The sequence below is a fragment of the Phyllopteryx taeniolatus genome, chromosome 13 (assembly GCF_024500385.1).
Source record: "Phyllopteryx taeniolatus isolate TA_2022b chromosome 13, UOR_Ptae_1.2, whole genome shotgun sequence".
Taxonomy (NCBI): Eukaryota; Metazoa; Chordata; class Actinopteri; order Syngnathiformes; family Syngnathidae; genus Phyllopteryx; species Phyllopteryx taeniolatus.
Genome location: NC_084514.1, coordinates 4,827,731 through 4,849,857, shown reverse-complemented (window position 1 = coordinate 4,849,857; position 22,127 = coordinate 4,827,731). Strand labels below are relative to the sequence as shown.

Genomic DNA, 22,127 nt, shown 5'->3' with positions numbered 1-22,127 from the left:
TTGCAACAAAGATACAGAGAGACTGGAAGAGTCACAGAAAGGCATAAAAGTGAACGTTCTTGGAAATTTGTTGTTTGACTTGTGGATCAAACGACTTGTGAATTTTTCCGTTCAGCGTAGCACAAACAACCAGTGTTTGTTTCTATGCCAGTTCTTCAAAATATGGCTTTATGTGAAAACGGTCTGTTATGCCAAAAAGGTTGGGGGCTACTTTACTGTGCTAAAAAACAAATCAGTGATGTCACTGATTAATCGACTCTACTTTCATGGCCTGATACTCCAATACAAAAATATCTTTCCACATTCAATCCCGACCAGCTCCTAGCAATTATCGCTGTCTGGCATGCCATAGAAACACTTGCTAAAACACATGCAGAGTTAATCCTTTGATGCTGGTTGAAAAGAGGTCAATTGAGGTGCGCTGACGGCTCGTGTGAAACGATGTCACACACATCAAATTTGACATTTAAATGATATTTTCCCCCAAATCTTCGTCGAAGTCTGAATTTTACACCCTAAAGGTGTTCGACTTGCAGGTTGCACAATATATAAGCACAATAAGTCCTGGCAGTTGTTTTTTCACAGTAGTCTTGTGTACTCACATCTTGTGCCTGCAGGGACCACAGCAGGGAATGCTGGAGGGAGACTTTGCCCTTTGCATTAGCCTGTATCACGGCTATGAGCTACTCATGCAGATGGGACTCAGGTCGCTCTTCTTTTACATCCAGGGGATCATGGATGGCTCCAGAGGTTTGTTTAATGAATATATTTGTACAAAATGTCTGAAGCAGCTTTTTTTCCATATCCTTTGCCAGGGGAGGTATCATTTCGTAGCCGTGTGTTGTTTGACATCTCCATCCTCTGTTTGTTGTAGAAATGTCCCGGGCCAGGAATGAGCTGCAGAGAACTCCCACCTTCATGGACCTTTATCATGAGATGGAGGCAAAGTTTGGGAAGCTACCTGGTATTTTTTTCCAAAGCTTATCATTTTCAAATAAGGCTGGATTTACGCTGCAGGTCCAAGTGCCCATTTCTGCTTTAATGCCTCCCCCCTCATTTTTTTATTTCCATGTACATGCACAAACTAGCAAGTTGCTCATAAGTAATTTGACAAGTGTTTTTATAGTCTCTTGTTTTATGAAGTTTTTATAGTCCTATTTTAAAATACAGTGCCATTTTCCTTTATAAAAACGTTTAAAAAAGTTGTTTTTTTGGAGTCTGGAACAGATGAATAGCATTTCATTTCATTTGAGTGGGAAACATTGATTTGATATATGAGTAAATTAAGTTAAGAACTTGGTCATGAAAAAAAATAAATAAACTCAAGGTATCATGACAATGAGGAGACCAAAGAGACAGTGAAGTCGACATCTAACATTAGCTGTGAGTGCTAGCCCCCCAACATCACTGTGTTTTGTTGGATATACAGTATGTTCACTACATACATTAGTGGCACTGGCAAGTTTTATTATGTCTCTTTGTCATGAAATTCAAGATTGTTTAATTGTTTTAATGTTGCAATAGATAGATGGATGGATTCTTCCAAGATCGACCGTGATCGTCGGTCAACATTGATCGATTCTTCCAAATGCGCAATGACCCGAGGCACACTGTAGAAAGCTGTTACAAAGAGGCTTAAGGATAACACTGTCAATGTTTTGGAGTGGCCATCGCGAGCCCTGATCTCAATCCTATCAAATTATGGGCAGACCTGAAAATTGGTCGATTTAATTGTCACAGCAATATTCACACATTTGTTTATTTTTTTACACACGTATGACTGATAAGAATGTTAAAATGTTACTCAGAACATTATTAATAAATATTTTATGATGGCTATGGGTAATTTTTTTTTTTCCAAATTGGAGGGTCAACATGAACAGATTGTACTCAACTGTGGAGGGGAGATTATCTTGATGTCTTTTTTTCTATGAATTACATCCTGTGTGATTCACATTCATAGGCCCAGATGAACCCTTCATTTATGGTCACCCCAAGCTGCAGAAACTAGAGGACGTGGTGTTGCGACACTTCCGACTGTTGGCACAGTGCCCGTCAGACAATAATGGTAATTTGCTTGTGGTATAACAGTTCATCAGTGTGGCGACATAATTCACCTGAATGATGTTTAATGCCAAGAACTTAACCTCCAGGTTCAGATGCACAGCAAGTGAGCACGCGGGTGATGATCTTTTCCTCATTCCGTGACAGCGTGCAGGAGATCGCCATCATGTTGGACCGCCACGGCCCGCTGATCAGAGCCATGACATTCATGGGGCAAGCGTCTGCGGGGAAAGGAGTCAAAGGTTTCACCCAGAAGGAGCAATTGGAGGTGGAGACTTTCTCTTTCCCTTTATCGTGATCACATCTCATCACATCGTCCAAGTCCAATGAAAAGCATGTGTTGTTTTAAGGTGGAAAAAAACAATGGCTTCTTTGTGTTTCTTTGTTGTTGGGATAGACATTAAAAATGTACTAAATTTGAACACATGCTTTTCATTGGACAGCAAATTGAGATGTGTATACGTAACGATATGCTCATAAATGCCACAGTTGTCAAAGCAACCTGCAGATATGCAAATATAATGCTCCCTTCGGGCTGTCAACATCATAAAGATGACAGCACAAAGATTAGAAGTTTTGAAAAGTGCTGGATACGATCTTCTCCGTCACCTTTCGGCAATGCCATGACATTTTTTCCGCCTTTGATCATCCTACGGAAAAGGTTCAGTTATTCCATAATCTGTTGAGTTTGTTGATAAATTGATTTTAAAATGTGTGGAAATCGCAAGATTTGAAGGTTGGCTTCTTTGTAAATTTCTTTCACCTTTGCTATTCAGGCAATGCCATGATGTTGTTTTTTTGTCCCTTTGATATTTGTGGAAATGGGCCAATATTTTGCCACCAACTATTTGTGCTAAGAAAAAAATCTTATCTTAGTAATCTATTGAATCTGTTGGTATATTGGTATATTAAAAAAATGTGTTGGTGTGGTTTGAATAGGTTGTGAACAGGTTCCGTGAGGGCGGCTTCAACACACTGGTGTCGACCTGCGTTGGGGAGGAAGGGTTGGACATCGGCGAGGTTGACCTCATTGTCTGCTTTGACGTGCAGAAGAATCCCATCCGCCTCGTGCAGCGCATGGGCCGCACTGGACGCAAGAGGCAAGGACGCATTGTGGTCATCCTGGCCGAGGGACGGGAAGAGAGGGTGTGTATTTGAATTCGAGTCCTAAACATCAGTGGGTACAGTGCCGTAAAAAAGTATTTTCCCCCTTCCTGATTTATGATGTTTTTGAATGTATTTTTGTATTCATTTTTATGTACTTCCATCGTACCATCTGCAGTCCTACTAAGTAAACTGAAACTTTGAAACTTCTTCTTAGACTTACAACCAGAGCCAGAGCAACAAACGCAGCCTGTTGAAGTCCATCATGGGCAACAAAAGTGGCTTCCACATGTATCCTAACAGTCCCCGCATGCTACCCGACTGTATAACACCCACGCTGCATAAGATGCACATCACCTGTGGCCAGTTTGACCACAGGGAAAGCAACAGACGGTCTTCAAGGGGTTGCCGGTCGCACACCCAGGGTCGGGTGTCACTCATCCATCCTCAAAACCTCAGTAAGTGATCGTGGATGATATGAGATTCAACTGAAAAAGCTTAGTTTGGAGTTTCGGGTTGAGTGTGGGCTTTTTTTTTTGTGTCAGTTTGTCAGGAGGGTGCTGTGTCGGGAGGTTTTTTGAGCAGCACAGAGTATTCTGTGTGGGCATCCACCATGAGGCTTGCGGAAGATGAAACTCAACCAGTCTTGAGGCAGTCATCACGCTTCATGTCCCTACCACATGATGGAACAGCTCAGGTCTCTTTTTTTGTTTATGTATTTGTTTGAGGTTTGGAAAGCAAAGTAGGTAGAAACAACCATTTTATTAGTCGTCCATTCGTCCCATCTGCAAAATGCTAACATCGGCATTCATTAACTTTAGTTCGTTGTTATTAATAATGAAACTGAATGAAGAATATCTATATGGTTATATATAATATATAAGTAATAACAATAACAATAAGAAAGAAAGAAAGTAGAATGAAATAAAACAAATTCTAAGTCCAGGAAGTATTAAGTATATTTGTTCATGAAATATGGTCGATAAACAGTAATACAAATAAAATAAGGAATAAATTGTAAAAAAAAAAAAAAAAAAAAAAAAAAAAAGATAATCATTAATTGATGTTTAGGATTTTTTCATTTTTGTAAAATTCATGTCTTGAAGCAATTGAGGCAAAATGGCAGGAGTTACGCTGTTAATTCAGATCTGTTTGCTGTCTAAAGAAGTGATGGCGTCCACTTACATCCAGGAAGACCTCTGAAACAAGAGTTGAAAACGTTGAGATTCTCACATCGTTAAAAATAAGAAAATAGCAATCAATTAATTGATTGTTCCTCATAGTCAATCAAGGAAATCTTATTTGAGGGCCAAAGTCTATGGAAATAAATAATACATTTATTGGGAAAGTTTCTGAGTTGTTGTTTTTTTAAGATAAATATCATACATTTAATTTTTAAAAATTTTATTTATTTATTTATTTTTTTAGCATTACTTGGCAGGCTAGATCAAATGGTCTCCTAGGCCCTATATGACCCTCTGTAGGTTCCCAATCACTGATCTAATCTAATCAGATGCAATTTGAGGGCTTTAAGAAACATTTTGCCCTTACAGAAATAATTATTCTCCGTTTTCATTGACACTCTTACAGAGAAATTAACAATATTGTGGTTGTCAAATTGCACTGTGTAATACTAAGAGGTGTTTCTAATAATATGGGTACCAATTTTAGTAACACAAATTAAAAAAACTGCTGATGAATGCAACTCTATAACCACAAAAATTGACGTTAACGTCGTACTTCTCTGAAGGCAATACAGTGGTACCTCCACTTGTGATTCACTCGACTTAGTTTTTTTGCGATACAAGCCACTGCTCTTCCAATATTTTGCCTTGAATTGCGAGCAAAAATTTGAGTTGCGAGAGGTGAGCGCTAGATGGTGTCAGCGAACTTCACATCAAGCAGCAGTTTGGCAGATAATGAACAATTCTTCAAAAAAGAGTCCAAGTGTTTTTCAAGCTGGTTATTGCTACTCCCAGTTGACCTTTTCTGTAAAACTAAACACATTGTGTAGTTTATCAAGCAAGTAAGTCTGCTAGCTTAATGCTAACACACGATGCAAAACGCTGTAGATGGGCTAACGAAACTAGCATCAATGGAGCTGTGTAATAACCCTTTAAGCAGTACATCTTTGAACACAAACAGTGCAGCAACAGATGCAGACAGACAATATGAAAATACTCACAGACGTGTTATTTATCCTCGGCAAAAACAACTAATATTACTGCAGCTTACTGAACAGTTGTGATCGTCTTGTTCGTGTTACAATGATTGTATATACTATCCTGCCCTCTGGTGGCCAAAGCACTAATCAGTAGTCGCACAGTGAATTAAACCATGAACTCATGAGAAACTAACTATTTCTTTACATTCTATTATGTTATTACTGTATGTTTTTATAAAGTCCAATACTGTAGAGTGTTGTTTTTCTTGTTTAAAAAAACAACAACTTTTGGGGGGGCTATATTAGTGGGGGCTGGAACACATTGGCATTTCAATGGGAAACAATGATATGAGATACGAGGGTTTTGAATTGCAGGCATGATCATGGAAAAAATATAACTCGTAAGTCAAGACCCTACTGTATTTTGTTATACAGCTTTTGTGACATTTCGTAGGCGTACCTAATTTTTTTTCTAACGTATGTTAACTTAATAAAATAATTTTATATCTCAAAGGATGACGTTCCCAGAGGTGGAACGCCCGTCAGAGAGCTTTCTCTTTGGGAATGGAGGCACTGGCAGCATCGGATGCTTCCGACCCATGTCGTTGATCACTCCCTGCGCTGCCACCATTTCATGAAGGTGATGGAGCTCATTGACGGCATGCGGGAGGAACACGAGGTGAGGTGTTGTGTAAATTAGTCCTTCAAAGAGTGAGACATTAGCTCTTTTAACTCATTTATAAAGCCATCTTATGACATTAAAGCATCAAGGATACAATTGGTCTCTCACAAAATATGCTTGCGCAAGCTTGGGGTTGGGGGTTTAGTAGTATTTTTTTTTATGAAACACTGACTTTCTTGAAAGGGGTCAGCTGAGTTTCATCAGAATGTACAATTTTTATTTGGTTTAAGTAACTACAGTCATTCTTTTGACCTAGAAGGAAAATGCTTGACGTAACAAGTTCAGCAGTTTTTCTACGTGATAAATCAGCCGATAATAATGATTCATTTAGATGCTCCATTAGTCGTCTTGTTTTTTACACTCAAGCAAACAACTGCTTCTCTTTTTGGATAATTAGTTGCTTTGTTCTCCGAGATTTTTTACTTTATTTCCACAGGCTTGTTGGATGGCCCCAAAACACACAGCAGATGGATTATCAGAGCTACTAAAACTTGTCACAAGATTCATTATTGTCTTAAATCACAGAATTCCCAACATGCTTGAACGTGGTTTGTTTTACATGTATCAGCCTAGTCCTGACAACCCACATCGGAGGGGTAATTTAATCACATGGATGCTTTCCTACTCACCACCTGTTTGTTTGTTTGTTTAAGCACTCCGAGTATCTCCAATTTCACAAACATTTCAGAAGACTGGGCCATCGATAAGACTGCTACATAAGTCCAAATCCCTGAAATTGGGTCAGAGGTTATGGTAAAACCCACCTTTTGCTTTTCCACGGTGAGTCTTGGCTAAAAAAGGGATGAACCGAGGGAGCCCACCTGTCAAAACAAAGCACGGAGGAGTGTCGGGTGAACTGGCTCACATTGATTTAGGTCATTATTGTAATGTAAAAACTATAAAGGTACGTAGTTGTGAATTGTTCAGTTTTGGGGAGAGATTGTGGGAATACACTACATTGCCAAAAGTATTCGCTCACCTACCTTGACTCACCTGAAGTGAGATTCCCTTCTTAATCAATATGGTTTAATATGATGTGGGTCCACCCTTTACCACTCTAGCAGCTTAAATTATTCTGAAAAGGCTTTCCACAAGGTTTAGGGCTGTGTGTAGGGAATTTTTGACCACTCTTCGAGAAGCGTATTTGTGAGGTCACACGGTGATGTTGTCTAATTCATCCAAAAGGTGATTTATCAGGTTGAGGTCAGGACTATGTGCAGGCCAGTCAAGTTCATCCACACCAAACTCTCTTATCCATGTCTTTATGGACCTTGCTTTGTGCATTGGTGCATAGTCATGTTGGAACAGGAAGGGGCCATCCACAAACTCTTCCCACAAAGTTGGGAGCAATGAATTGTCCAAAAGCTCTTGGTATGCTGAATCCTTCGAGTTCCTTTCACTGGAACTAAGGAGCCAATGTTTCGACAAATCCATGCTCCCAAATGTGTGGGAAAAGTTCTTCCATTTCTAACATGGGTGTGCACAAAGCAAGGTCCATAAAGACATGGATGACAGAACTCTGTGCAGCTACCTTCTCGCGGCTGTAGGTGAAGCATCGTAAATGAGTGGGCCGGGGCAGTTGATATTGTCCGACAATACATCTAGGATTGAAAAAGGGGAAAAAAATAAAATACAATGAGGAAGCAAGAAAAAAAAACAAAAACAAAAGAAAGTTGAGTCGGTTCTGATGCAGTAGGCTCCTGATTCTCAGCGCCCGCAAGTGACTATGTGAGTCCAAGGGACATATTTTACATTTAAAAAATCTCACGGCACACCAAGAAACAGAAATGTCACCGAGAATATATATACTTACACACTGATGTATAGACAGGTTAATTGTACCTCCTGTCATCTAGTGGAAGAGCGTTTTAATAGTTGTCTGTCATAATAGCATAAATAGTGAACAAACATACATTTGTAGTGAATGAATAATCTTTTTCAGCCAAATGAATTGAAATTGGATAATTTTCCTGTGATACATCCGTCATAGCACAGTGGTTGCGAATCACTGGTTTTGACAATGTTGTCGTCTGTTCATGGAACTTTTTAAAAGCGCAAAGAAAAAGTCGGTCATTGTCATGTAGTCCAAACAGCAATTTCCAGAAGATTTATTGTACAAAAATAATGGTTTGATTTGACTGTTATTATAGTTTTTATTTAAGCATCTAAACAGGGCTCACAATTGCACTTCTTTCCATGTTTGTGTTCCATTTCGCACGTCTTATCCCCTGCGAGGATAACGTTAGCAGTGGCTTACTTCCATAGCTGGAATTTGCAGAAGCCTTCTGACCTCCTGCTCCAAAAACACCAGCGCACATACAAAATGCTCCAACTTTCTTATTTTCCTTTGCTCGCTCCTGTTTTTCCAGTCAGTTGAAGACATTTTCTGTTTGGCTGGGCCAAGAAGCAAAATGCACACTGTGTTTTCCACAGCTCTCTGTCACGCTGCTCTTTGTGATGAGGGGACACAGGCCATGCCTATAGACAGGCCTCCTTGCCTGTGATTATGCAATCCTCCGAAGCGTTACATAAAGCCCGGAAGCTGGATCTGGGTCAGGCTGTGATGACCTAGATTGGAATAAGAAGCGCAGGAGACTGCTAAAACAGATGCCAAACTACTAAACTATTTTGAGAGAATGACATGAGAAAGGGAAGTTTTGTTTTTGTGTAATTAGCACATAATTGTGTTGTATAAGTCCATTACAATTATCCTAAAATATTTTGTCGTTATCATGAATTAAGCTAATGAAATGAGTACCTGTTGCAGCTTTATATACATAAGCAATACATTGCAGTTTAAATGCACCATTTTACAAGTAGTTGTGTTCTGTAATTTTGTTGTTAAACATACTTCAGTGCCCATTTTTCTTGTCTAGTGGAGCAAGTAGGAACACCACACTGAGACGCTTTGTGTTCGCTGACAGTTCAGATGTCATTTATCCAGGTTAAAGGCTTTGCTGTGTGTTTACGTGCTAATTGTTAGCCTCATGCAGTTCCGGGGCCAAGTTGAAAGTGGGATGGGACATGTTCACCTGTCGCACTCGTGTTCATTCTCGTAAATCACTTTTACAACATACCAGCTCAGAAAATGTTTGCACCGATGCATTTAGGTCGTAAGTGGTAATGTGTCAAACAATTGGGCTATGCGAGACGAGTTAAAGGTGTGGTAGGTCCATTATGGTATGCTATGTTGTTGTGTAATAATGCCGCACATACTTTAAAGAGTTACACAAGAATCAGAAAGTACATTTTGTTGTGCGTTTAATGTGGCTAACTGGGCGGAGATTAAAACTTTGACTGTTACAGTAATATGCTCAACTTGCAGGAGGATGGGCATTATAAAAGCTCCTCTAACAATACCTATGTCCAATTACTGTTCGTAGTCTCTAAATTACCCGATTATTATATTTCAATGGGGGAAAGCCCAAGGTACAATTGATTACGCTGTCTCCCACTGAGATTTTTTTTGGATCACATTCAGATTTTAACTGTACTTTAGATGTGGACATGGGCCCAAAATATAAATAATAATAATATAAAGTTTGACAAAGTTGTATTTTTTAGAGTCAACGTCCGTTCAACCTGCTCTTATGATTGGAACCTAACTGGTTAAACAGCTTTTATTACATATACATTATCATTATCACGCATGCATTTCTAATTTATTACTGTTAAAGTTCCTTGTCACAATATTAGGTACACACGCATGAGTTAGTGAGATCTTAAGAACTTCATCAAAAATTCAGCAACTAAAATGGCATCGATCCCAAACATATCTGATACAAAGGGAGAGATTATTACACATTACAAAATGGGTATTCACTGCAAAGAAATAGCAGTTTTTCACTGCAGCTCCATCCATGTGCTCAATTTGGTGGGTCACTGTCCCACTTGACACCAATGCAAGCGGCCTGTAACGGTGAAAGATCTGCTCCTTTATCTGTATTTGCACCAACATTTCATTGTTTGGTGTAATTTGGTTATTAGCTATTGTAGTATACTTTTTGTCAGAGTTTATCATCTGACATACAGTATTTATGCTTTTCTAAATCAAAGAAGAAATACACAGACATTAACAGACACTTAAAATAAGTGAATAGTAAAATAGATGCCGAGTTAAACAATTATTGATTAAATTATCCTTACTAAGTTTAAATAATAATGAAAACCACGCATAATTCTGCCTCCCCAAAAAAGTGTGAACTTTGAGGCCAAAGATTATTCTGGGTGTCCGTAGATCCTTAAAGTCTTAAATCAGATGTTCCAAAATTTAAGCTTTGATTATCCTTAAAGCCTACACTTAATTCTAAAATCCACCATTATAGAAGTCCTCCAAATCTATCCAATTGTATTGAACAAGATGTCAAGAAAAATAAACTTACTATTTCATGTTGGTGATAATATCTAATGTTAGGCTAAGGTAGAATAGAATACCGATATTATTTTGAATTACGTTAATACATACAGTCATTGTTATTTCATTAAGTATATCAGAAATGTTGTTGCAAAATGTCTTGAAGAAACATTGTGATAATTTTTATCTCATATAGCCCACTCACCTAATGGTCACATTAAGCAACGGGGAGGTCCTATGTTTGATCAGTAGTAAAAAGGTTGTTGAGCCTTAAATGAGGCTTTCTAAAATCTGCAAATACTCACTTCCTTACCAGCTAAATAAAGTTGATCAAAACATAGATTGACATGCTTCCATATTTGTTAGTTTAACATAAAATACAATGCCTCTTATTATAGTTGTAGCAGCGGTATCACATAGCACTTCCACACACCGGGAGGTGTTTTACGTTTATGAGTATTAACAATACAAATCCAAACAGGAAGTAAGGCATGGTAGACTTATACATTATCAGAATCATCTTTATTTGTATGTATTTGTATTTATAAGTATGTCCAAAAAACACACAAGGAATTTGTCTCTGGTAATTGGAGCCGCTCTGGTACGACAACAGACAATTGACAGAGAACACTTTTGAGACATAAAGACATTGAGAAAAACAGTCACTGAGCAATAAAGGGTTGCTAGTTGTCTGGTAATGCCGGTACTTTTTTTTTTTTTGGACTTGAACCCATTGATTTGAAAATACTTTCACCAAAAGCAAATGTGTAGTTAGTTCTAATTATCTTTTAACAGTTAATCTCCTGTTGGGCATACTCACATAGAGGTCATTCTTTCACACACTACCTAAAGTAATGGTTTCAGAACTGACAACACCACCACACTAATGTCCAGTCTTATCACACCTGATACTACTCCTGTCTTTCGACCACCATGGCTCTCCCCCTCTCGTCTTTCCAAGCTCACCTTTCATTTTCCCCTGTCCTCACGACAGGCAGCTTCCCCCCTCTGCTTGCTGGTTCATTGGCACCCAGCTGCCGCGGGGGAGGGTGCCACTCACGACAGATTAATTCCAGTTTGTATGGTTTGCAAGCATGAAAAAGCTTCAGCCATGACTGTGTGTGTGTCTGTCTATGTGTATGAAATCTGATTGAACAACAAGATGGAAATGGCAGCCTTCTGTAAAGAACATTAGTGTGGACTCAAATCATGAATTTGACTCGTGACTTGGACTTGAACCCATTGATTTGAAAAGACTTTCACCAAAAGCAAATGTGTAGTTACTTCTAATTATCTTTTGACAGTTAATGTCCTGTTGGGCATACTCATGTATAGGAATTGACCAAGAGGTCATTCTTTCACACACTACCTAAAGTAATGGATTCATTAAAAAAAAAAAAAAAAAAAAACAGTTCAACATAAATCAACAATAAATGTGACAGCTAAATCACAATCAGAATCATCTTTATTTTGCCAAGTATGTCCAAAAAACACATGAGGAATTTGTCTCAGGTAGTTGGAGCCACTCTAGTACGTCGACAGACAGTCAATTGACAGAGAATACTTTTGAGGCAAAGACATTGAGAAAAACAGTCACTGAGCAATAAAAGGTTGCTAGTAATCTGGTAATGCCGGTACATTATTTATGTTTATTTTTTTGACAATTGTGCAAAAAGATGCAGAGTATTGAGTAAATAAAGTGTATATTCCAAGAACATACACATAACATACACAGAAATGACAACGAAATTTAACGTAACAATAAGGATGGTAATTATTGCAACAACAACAAAGAACCCACATTGGTTTGTCGGAATTATGCATCTTGACGTCACGTATGCTTGTTTTCGTTAGCATTAGCAGCTAGCGTTGTGAGCGATCATGCAGATAGTTACCCTTCGGGCCGCTCGTGCGTTGTCTGGGCTTTACATTGGCCTATACATTTCAGTCTGGTTTAATCAGAGTAATGTTCTCAAGAACCAGTCTTGTACTGTATTTCTTTTTTATACACTGTATTTACCAGTCGATCAGCACAGCATCTATTTGACATGAAACTACATTCTTCTTCGTGTCCTTTTCTTTGCCACTTTTTGACGTAATATTTTTACATAGTGCCCTCTAGCGACTGAGATGACCCCGGTTTGAATAAAATTGTACCTTTATCAAAACGTGAGAAAGTTGTGTTCCTCTTTTTTAAATTAATGCCTCATGTTTTTGATATTCACAAGAAATGCCAAGTTTAAACTGAAATCTTCTAATATTTGTGTTTGAAATTGCCTCACTATAAATGTTTGTAGACAGGAAAATAGTTTGTAGACAAAGGACAGTTTCCTGCACAATGTGAATTCAAGAAAAATACTGTTGATTATCTAAAAGAGGAAACCAAGTGGTTGTTCATTGTTAAGTGAAATGTCTGATTTTCTCTTTCACCAAGCAGAAATTAGATATTTTATTCTTATACTTGATTATTCCGATAGAATTGTCAGTAGAATACTTGATTACTAATTGCAGCACTACTGGATGCAAATTCTTATTTGTGACAGGTCTGTTTAATGTCACTTCAGCAATAAAGGGAGGAAAAGTAAGTCATAGCATAGCATTTTCATAGAATTACTGAAAACCTACTATCAATTGGTTTTGAAGGGGCAATAAATAGCCGCCCTCCCCCGTGCAAAAATTTTGATCAACCCTCTAGTTTTCTTATAAAGTTTTAATGCACTTGTTAATCAAATTTGGTCTGATGAATAAATATGGATTTTAAAATATATTAAAGATATAAATGCAGTATATAATATAAAAATATTAATGTAACAAAAAGTAAAGGAACACTTTCTAATAATTTCAGTCTCAGTCTGATATTGTGTGTGGCTTCATCTACTTCCTAGCTAGCCATGTGAATACTGCATGTACCAATAAAGCAGCTGGATTCTAAGCGTGGCGAATGAGGGGCTTAGAAAGTCCAGAGGTTGACCGCAATTGTGTGTGCTTCTCCGCAGGAGGACTGTGCTTACGAGCGGGAACTATCTCCATATCTCAACAAAGCTGATGCCTGTGGCTATTTAAAGACAAAGAAAAACACCTGCTCAAAAAGTGTCGCTCAATCAGTGTCTGGGTTGGAACACCGAAGAAGTAATGAGCAAGCAAAGAATGCACAAGGATTATTTATTAAACAGAAGCCTCATGTAGCTCTCTCTGTTGAACCTCAGTTGAACAATGACGAGCCTGTCATTGTCATTGAAGATGTCCTAAAACTAGATTCCCCCGACAATGAGGAGGTGCAGATCAGTAGGGACAATGAAGATGATGTTGAAGTTCAGGCCATGTTCTATCTCCCCAAATGGAATTCCTGTCTCCCCACTTCTGGCATCCCAGGAAGAGACAAGAACCTAAAAGCCATCTTGGCCAATGTGGTCGAGCTCCTGTCCCGATCACCGCCGCCTCTCGCGGACTTAGACATGTTCATGGCTGACTCGACACGCCCTCCTCTTCCTGATCCTTCTCAACCGTTCCACGTCAGCTTTACCTTGGATGTAGATGATGATGATTATAATGATGATGATGAAGTGATAGTGATTGATTCTGATAATGGCTGTCCTGAGGCGATCTTAAATGTGTCTCCAGGAGATAAGGAGGGAATCCGTCAGGAACTGCAGTCAGTCAGTAGTCCAACCTGGGATGAGGTCTTTGAGGATAAAGGCGCAAATAAAGATAGTGAAGGTGAAAACCACGAGCAGAGTTTTGGTGAAAGAAAGGAAACAGTGGAAGAAATGAAAACCAATGCGCAATCCGCATGGGACGCCCACCAGATTGACGACAGCATGGACCTGTTTGGAGATGACGAAGCCTTCCTGCAGCTCACCATCCCGGATGTCTGCACCCCGGAAGGTGATGTCAAGCCCTGTACTTCTCCCAGTGTGGAGGACATTACTAACAGAACCCTGGACATGTTGGCTCACTTACAGACATGTGACGCAGGAATTAAAAACACAGCAGCATCCCTTAATAGTGATACAATGTCAAAGCAAAAAGGGAATGGCTCTCCCACGGTGTCAAAAAGTGCAGAGTCGTTTGACAGCTTGGACTTTGCGGTCAATTTCGACCTTGGCTATTCCCTGGAGGACTCGGAACAGGAAGAAGACGCCGTGTCATTGAACACCACCGTCCCGCGGCCTCAGAAGCAGGCAGCCTCGCCACGTGCATCCAATTCGTCTACGCCTTATAGCTTTCACAGGCCCGCTGCACCTTCATACGGTACCCAGTCCAAGTTCTCCACACCTCTGAGGCTCTCGGCGCGGAAGTCGATTCATCCCGCGTCACTGTTGACATCGAAGGCGGGCCCGCTGCCTTCACCAGTGGCCTCACCGGGTTCTGACGGGGCCGCTGCCATTCGCCTCGCACTCAGTACTCTGAAACGAAGACGACCAGAAGATGCGCCAAAGTCAGTAGTGGAAACTCAGGACGAATGTGCCATTGTGTCCGATTCTGACCTTTATCAAGGTTTGTTTACGCATGCTAAGGCTTAGAAGTTACTGTATTTCCTGATATAGTGGCCAGGGGTGGTTATTTACTCAACTCCTGAGACTTCTAGGCGTCGATCATAAAAGTGACTGGATAACGTGTGTTCAGTGGGATAGGGACTGAGCCCTGCTGCAAATAGTGAGTAATTAATGCAACCTCAGAAGTTTTGTAATTTCTATAGAAAACACAATCTGTCTAAATGAATATGTGTATATATCTCAACTCACTTCAACATACTTCCTCGATACCAAAACCTGTGCACAAAAACAGAAAATAGGATTGGATTCTTCAGCTGGAACTGGTGCCTTCGTCAAAATGGAGGAATTATGAACAGTTCCACATGCCAGTCAGTGTTAGTACAAAACCTTCAGGCTTCTGCGCGAAAGAAAGAAAGAAAGAAAGAAAGAAAAAATGTCAGGAAAAGCCTATTGAAACATCTAACATTTATTTGGGGTTAATCTGAGGCACTTTAAATGGTAGCAGGTGTATGCTGACTCCCATTTAACAGGAATTTGAATGTTTGGTTTAAATGATTAATTATGGACAATGCCAGTTATGGAGTGTGCACACTTGTGGAACCACATTATCCCAGTTGTTTATTTTGACTTCGGCTCTCAAAAGGATTTTCCAATTCAGCTCTCCAGGTGATGGTTCACATGAATGGCGTTTTGAAATTAGGTATCTCATTTATTTTGTATGGCTAAAACATGGCATTTGAACAGGAGTCTGTAGACCTTTTACATCCATTGTATACTGTACATGTTCTGACTGTTGAGTGTGAAAGTTTCTATTATGTCAGCATATAAATGTTTCCATTCTTACATTTTATTTTAGCGGCGTGCACCATAGACAGCGATGATGATGATGTTGTCCATAAGAGAAGACACGCAAACAAGGTAAACCTTTTGTCGTCTCCAGAGGCAGTGGTGAGAAGACACACACACAAACACACACACGAGCACCCGATACTTCATTTGATCAATAGTAAACGTTGTTCAAATAAGGCACAAAGAAGCAGTGATCTGAGAGCGATCAGTTCAGATTGTTCATGCTGTCATGAGGAACATTTGGTTGTCACGGCAACCGGCATGTCGGAAGAATCAGTAGTTAGAATGTTTTTGCCTAAAGACAATAGCACAGCTATGGAGTCATTCTGGCAAAACCGGTACTCTTGATGTCTTTTCACTGACGTACAGTCCAGGTCCTAAATGTGTTTTTTGTCTTCCAGTCCACGATCCTCTCTGATGCAGACTCGCCAATTGTGAGGAGGAAACGCGTGACTGCACTTAACACGGTGAGACGGTCTTCATTAGCCATGTGATGATGTCTAAGCATTCACACCTTCACACATCAGCTGACCCCTTTTGTCACCCGTGTCTCCAGTCTGAAGAAACTGAAGCTGATGATGACGATGATTTCCAGACCGAGCGTGTGCTCGCATGCAAAAGAACAATACAACCAGTCCACCAAATCAACACTAAGGTATTACTCACATTTGCGTAATAACAACCAACCAATCCCCCCACCCCCACCCGACCCACCCTCCCTCAAATGCCACCTTTTCCTCCTTAAATGCCATGTCTATAATTAACACTGGTTTCAGCCTCAGCATTTTCCGTCTTTGTTTTTTTTTTTCTCCCCAAGCGGACGAAATGTCGAAAGGGCCGTCAGTTCCTGGACGAGGAAGCAATGCTGTCGGATGACGAGGAGGGTGCGGTGGTTTCGTCTGACGAAGAGGATGGAGAAGAGCAGAACTGTTCTCTTGATGGCTTCGTGGTGGACAATGCACACCTGTCTCAGGGACTGAATGGTAGATTACCATGGTTACTGACACAAAAGTATTTCGATACCTGGACATTACATCTTCAATAAGTGAAAATGGAAGCAAAAAGGGAGTTCAGCTTGCTCACAGACACATTTTCAGAATATTTAGAAATTAAAATGTACTCATTTAATTTCACAATTAATAGGTTCTCCAGAGACCCAACTATTTAGACGCTAACAGTAAAAAAGTTGATTTTACATAATACAGTATGTCCCCTTTAGATTTTGTTTCTTTAAAGCTGTAGATGTAAACCACCACTGGTCAAGAAGATTGTTCATTGCTGCGTTGTTATACAATTTGAGAATACATGGTTCAAACTGACAAAAATAGACACACGCTAACATTGATTTACCAGGACACTGCACCGTCATACTCCGCAATCGCCACTTTGCTGTAGCACTCCTTTTTCTCGCTGCCCTCTTGTCTCCTCTCAGATAAACTTTTCCTCCCCGCTGTCTCGTGCCACTCTGACGCTCACGTTTGTTCTTATCCATCAGAGTCTGAGATGCATGGGATATACTTGAAGTCTTTAAGAAGCCCGACTGTACCTGGAAGGTTTAAAATGTCCTACAAAAACCTTCACAACGCTGATATCTTCTCCCAGGTAATACAGCATACTCAGCTGCATCATCTAATGACATCCGAATCAAGAGCTACAGTATGTCAACAGTTCCTCTTTTACAAAGATATTAATGTTCAGTTTGGATAGACTCATGAGGGGCATGATTCCATCTTTTAGTGTGATGCACATACAGCAACAATATTGAACACTTTAACCTGTGTTACTGTTCATTTTCCCTGCACACACAATATGTTCCACGTCTAATAATGTGATGTGTTTTATTTATCTAGGACATGAAAAAATAATCATCATCATGCTTTTACTTTGACTATTTTGAGATTTCCCCATGACTCTTGAAGAAGCAACAGGTTCTTGTTCCTGCGGGAACCTGTGCAAATGACACAATTGGCCGCCACTTTTGTTTGCAGGTGCCAGAGCAGGACGAAACCTACAAAGAGGACAGTTTTGTGGTGGGAAGCCAAGAGGTGGTGGAGGAGGAAAAGGAGGACGAGGAGAGCTCTGAGGAAGCCTTGGAGCTGATGCCGGAGGACTTTTGCGTGGACGGGAGGAGGCAATACGCCACACGACGGCGTGTCTTCTTGCACAAAGCCAGAGCAAAAACGGGCACTCTTGCAGGATGTCACGCAAAGCTGAGGAACAAGCGTGGCCGTGTTCTCCGCTTGGTAGATTCAAGCGAGGATGAGGAGCAGGCAGATGTTTCAGAACCCCCAAAGCCCGTCAAGTTTCTGCAGCAACAGAAATCCTCCTCTTCCTCATCTTACACCATCACATCCAAGGTGTCATTGCTCAGCAGGAAAGTGAGGGAAGAACAACAACAAGAGAGGTAACGTCTGAAAAACTAATCAGTAATATAATAAGAAGGTCACAGGAGACAGGCCAGCACAGTGGAGTAGTGGCTAGAATATCCTTACAGTTGAGAGTTTCCAGGTTTGAATCTGATCTCCATCCTTCCTGTGTGGATTTTGCATGTTCTCCCTGTGCTTGTCCAAACCCAAGGTTGTCTATATGGGCCCTGCGATTGGCTGGTGACTAGTCCAAGGTGGCCTGTCGCCCAAGATCAGCTGGGATAGGCTCCAATTTACCTGCGAACCTAATTGAGGACAACCGCTATAGAAAATCAATGAATTGATCCCAAAAGGCAATAAGATCAATGCATTACAACCTGATCTGATGATATATGACAGATTTAAGTCTGAACACATTACAATTTTTATTCTATATATAGTTTATTCCTATGATTGGCGACCAGCCCAGTGTTCCCCGCCTCTCGTCCACTGTCAGCTGGGCTAGGCTTCACCTCACCCGTGACTCTAATGAGAACAAATGCAATAGAAATGAATGGATGGGTGATTTATTATTACGATTTTTCCCTGCCTTATTTTTTGATTGGTAGTTCTGAGCACTTTACCAATCGTTTTAGTCTCTGATTTGTGTGGAGAAACACAACAAGAAGCGATGCAGACTTGGCGGAACAAAATAGTCACGTAGCTGCGGGGAGCATAAACATAAGATACAAACACAATAATGTGGTATGACCTCATGTACTTGATCTTCATGTGTTAAGTATTCCACACTTTAATACATCTGATAGACTGTTTACTTGCTTTGGTCGGTGCTGCTGTCTTGCTTGGCAACAAAGTTTTTAATGGAATCAACAATATCTTATCAAGTTATGTAGGTAGTAAAAAGCTCATAGAGGATTCCCAGACCCCAATGAACTCATTTAATGCTTGCTTCCTCCTGCAGGTGTCGCCAGAGGGTAGAAAATCAACATGCACTTTCTGACCAGCTGGACTTTGACACATCAGAGTCAGATGATGTATCTAAGAAACAGCCTCAGGTACAGAAAAAAAAAACAAATGCTAAAACAAAACAACATCCAATTAGTTCATATTTTCAAAAAATCCTATCATAGGAAATAGTGGAAACTTTCCTGTTTTTTAAACTGTACAGGCAATATTTCAAGAATTTGACCACTATTAATAATAAAACAAAACAATTCATTTGTATTTTTTAATGATTGTCGACTTGGCCATATTGATCTTAGATTAGATTCCACTTTATTGTCATTACATGTCACAAGTACAAGACAACGAAATGAAATGGAGATTGTGTGTAGTTTTCCACCATCCAGGAGCCTCCATCCACTATCCCAGATCCTGTCGGAGCCGGCCCGTCCATTACGGAGAGTCCGGTGTGCATCCTGGTGGACAGTCGCTGCCTCGGCAGCGGCGTGGAACTTGTGACCAGCCTACGCCAGTGTCACGGCGCCATCGTCCACGTGTGCTCGCTGGACGGCAGCTACTTCATCGTCAGCGCCCGCATGGCCGTGGAGAGGCACGCCCAGTCTGATCTGGCGTCCCTCCAGAACCGCAAGCGGCTGGCGGAGAGAGTCAGCAGCTTGCAGGAGCGCTTCGAGCGCGTTTGTTTCATTGTGGAGAAAGACAGAACCAAGCCAGGTCAGTCTTATTATGTCACATCGTCCCTCCATTTTCTATCACGCTTTGTTCTCAGTAGAGCCTGTCCCAGGTGACTTTGGGCGAGAGGCGGGGTCCACACTGGACTGGTCGCCAGTCAATAAAAGGACACATAGACAAACAACCAGTGCAATCTCCAAATCTCCTATTACACCCCATGAGAAGAAAACTGCACATTTTAGAGTGGCCTTTTTTCTTGGGGTGCCTCAGGCACGTGCAATAATCATGCGGTCTAATCAGCGTCTTGATATGCCGCACCTGTGAAGTGGATGGATTATCTACAGATTTGCGAATACTTGAGAGAAATAGGCCTTTTGTGTATATAGAACAAGTCTTTGAGTTGAACTCATGAAAAATGGGACCAAAAACAAGTGTTGTGTTTATATTTTTATTCAGTGTATGTTCTGGGTCAGTTTTGACCTGAGCCAAGAATATCATTGTAATAATTATCTATATCAAATTATGAACTACAGATCTTACAGATCAAAATGTATTAATAGCCTGTCTGACGTTAATAAATGAATGATTAATCCTAAATCAATGGTTCAGACAAAAGCGAAACTGTGTTTTTTGTTTCACACCAAACATCTCTCAAACAATGTGATGCCATATTTTACCCAAGACATAAACCAAATAATAAAAATCTATACGCTGTTTTATGCGTTCACTGTTTCAAGCTTCCCCCATGATCTGTCAAAGACCAACAGATGCACGTAACGTTAAGGGTCAAGCTTAACGACAATATGTGTTCCAGGTGATGCATCCCGTCCCTTCCAGCGCACCCACTGCTATGACAGTACCCTGGTGGCACTGGTGCGGACCGGCGTGCACCTGCTGTGGAGCGACTGCTCCGAGCAGAGCGCCGCCTTGCTGGTCGAGCTGGCGCGACTGGAACGGCGCAAGGGGCAAGCCTTCGCCCCGCCCTCCTCGGAACTGAGCGGCCAGCACGGGCAGCAGGCCCTTCAGCTCTACTTGAGCATCCCTGCCGTCAACTACGTCCACGCGCTTAACATGAGCCGCCACTTCGGATCCGTCGCCCAGCTCATCAACAGGTAAACGTTTAGTGGCTTGAATCAGCAGTGTTACACTGATAAATTGGGGAAAATGCTGAGTGCGAGAGAGGATTTTCTGCCCCCATTTCCTGTGAAAATTGGAACTAAACCTTGATTTTAGACCAGTATTCATCTGGAAAAAAAAAAAAGCCTTTTGTGTACTTAACTTAAGAACGTTGTGTGCACAGCTCAGTTGAAAGCTTGGCGCATGGAGGCGGCATGAGTAGAGCGAGGGCCGAGGAGCTCTATCACTTCCTACGCTACAATTGCGACGCCTCCCTCATGGAAAACGCAGGAAAGTCGCGCGAGACGGTAACACACACACTCAGAGTCTAATTGCTACTTTTTTTGTTATGTTAGCACCACGAGCTTCATCAGGATATGAGCTCAAACCATTTGCACGACAAACTGAAGAACCTCAGTTTGCGTAGCTGTATAATATGCATACTATTTATTTTATGGAGGTTTTTTTTTTAATGTTGGAAGCACCTTGTGCTGTTAAGAATTCAAGATGTGGCACTGAAATGTGAATATTTGTCAGAAAGAAAATGATCATGTTTGCAGCCATCAGAATGTAAATCCCAATCAATGTTAAAGAACATTAAAAACTATTATTTGTGTATGCAACTATGATTTGTGTTTTTGACATCCAATTCTATCGAGTGTGTCATTTATGTTATGGATTACATTATGCACTACTGTTTCATTCTAATTATGTATCATTGCTGTCCAATGCGGTGGAACGGTTTGCTTAATCACGGCCTCGATGCACCGTGGCATTAAGGCAATCAGCCTGTGGCATTGTCTGGGAGTTATGGAAGCCCAGATTTCCTTGATGCTCAGTTTATTTATTTATTTTTGGGTCTGGTGCCCCTCATTTTCCTCTTCCCATAGATTTTCAATGGGGTTTAGATCCGGGAAGTTGGCTGGCTAGTCAAGCACTGTGATGGCATGGGCATCAAACCAAGCTTTGGATTCAAATATAGTGTAGACGCGGAGTAAATGTCTTTTGCGGAGCTGATCAATGACGTCATTGATCAAATGGCTGCAATAGAACAGAGTGAAAAATTTAAGGGGCCTGAATACTTTCCGTACCCACTGTATATGTATGTATGTGTGTATATATTATATACTCTAATATGTTAAAATTTTCTAAATATACCACTTAGTTCTTTAATCATATTACCTTAGAATACCTAAACAAATGATTAGCTTGGAACCTTGAACCAGAAATCATTAAAAAAATACATACTCAATTCACCCAAAAAATGAAGAGGTCTGTTTTTGCCAAATATTTACTGCAA

General features: G+C 40.5%; 1 protein-coding gene and 1 long non-coding RNA gene across 2 annotated transcripts in view; one reads left to right on the top strand and one right to left on the bottom strand.

Moving 5' to 3' along the window:
* fancm (FA complementation group M) overlaps positions 1–21,456 on the top strand; it is a 47,308-nt gene extending 25,852 nt beyond the window's left edge. The window contains exons 6-24 of the mRNA XM_061795742.1: positions 618–750; positions 875–964; positions 1,964–2,068; positions 2,154–2,332; positions 3,004–3,210; positions 3,386–3,626; positions 3,714–3,865; positions 5,847–6,011; positions 13,365–14,865; positions 15,721–15,782; positions 16,115–16,180; positions 16,270–16,368; positions 16,531–16,696; positions 17,209–17,315; positions 17,702–18,117; positions 19,041–19,134; positions 19,414–19,753; positions 20,526–20,823; positions 21,012–21,456. Of these exons, the coding sequence (XP_061651726.1) occupies positions 618–750; positions 875–964; positions 1,964–2,068; positions 2,154–2,332; positions 3,004–3,210; positions 3,386–3,626; positions 3,714–3,865; positions 5,847–6,011; positions 13,365–14,865; positions 15,721–15,782; positions 16,115–16,180; positions 16,270–16,368; positions 16,531–16,696; positions 17,209–17,315; positions 17,702–18,117; positions 19,041–19,134; positions 19,414–19,753; positions 20,526–20,823; positions 21,012–21,159 (4,569 nt within the window). The 3' untranslated portion in view covers positions 21,160–21,456. The remainder of the gene's footprint in view (positions 1–617; positions 751–874; positions 965–1,963; positions 2,069–2,153; positions 2,333–3,003; positions 3,211–3,385; positions 3,627–3,713; positions 3,866–5,846; positions 6,012–13,364; positions 14,866–15,720; positions 15,783–16,114; positions 16,181–16,269; positions 16,369–16,530; positions 16,697–17,208; positions 17,316–17,701; positions 18,118–19,040; positions 19,135–19,413; positions 19,754–20,525; positions 20,824–21,011) is intronic.
* LOC133488180 (uncharacterized) lies at positions 4,058–8,646 on the bottom strand. Its single transcript, XR_009791574.1, has 3 exons — positions 8,272–8,646; positions 6,779–6,835; positions 4,058–4,365 (listed from the first exon to the last, which is right to left on the bottom strand). It is a non-coding gene; the product is annotated as an uncharacterized LOC133488180 (long non-coding RNA).
* Positions 21,457–22,127: the final 671 nt, after the last annotated feature.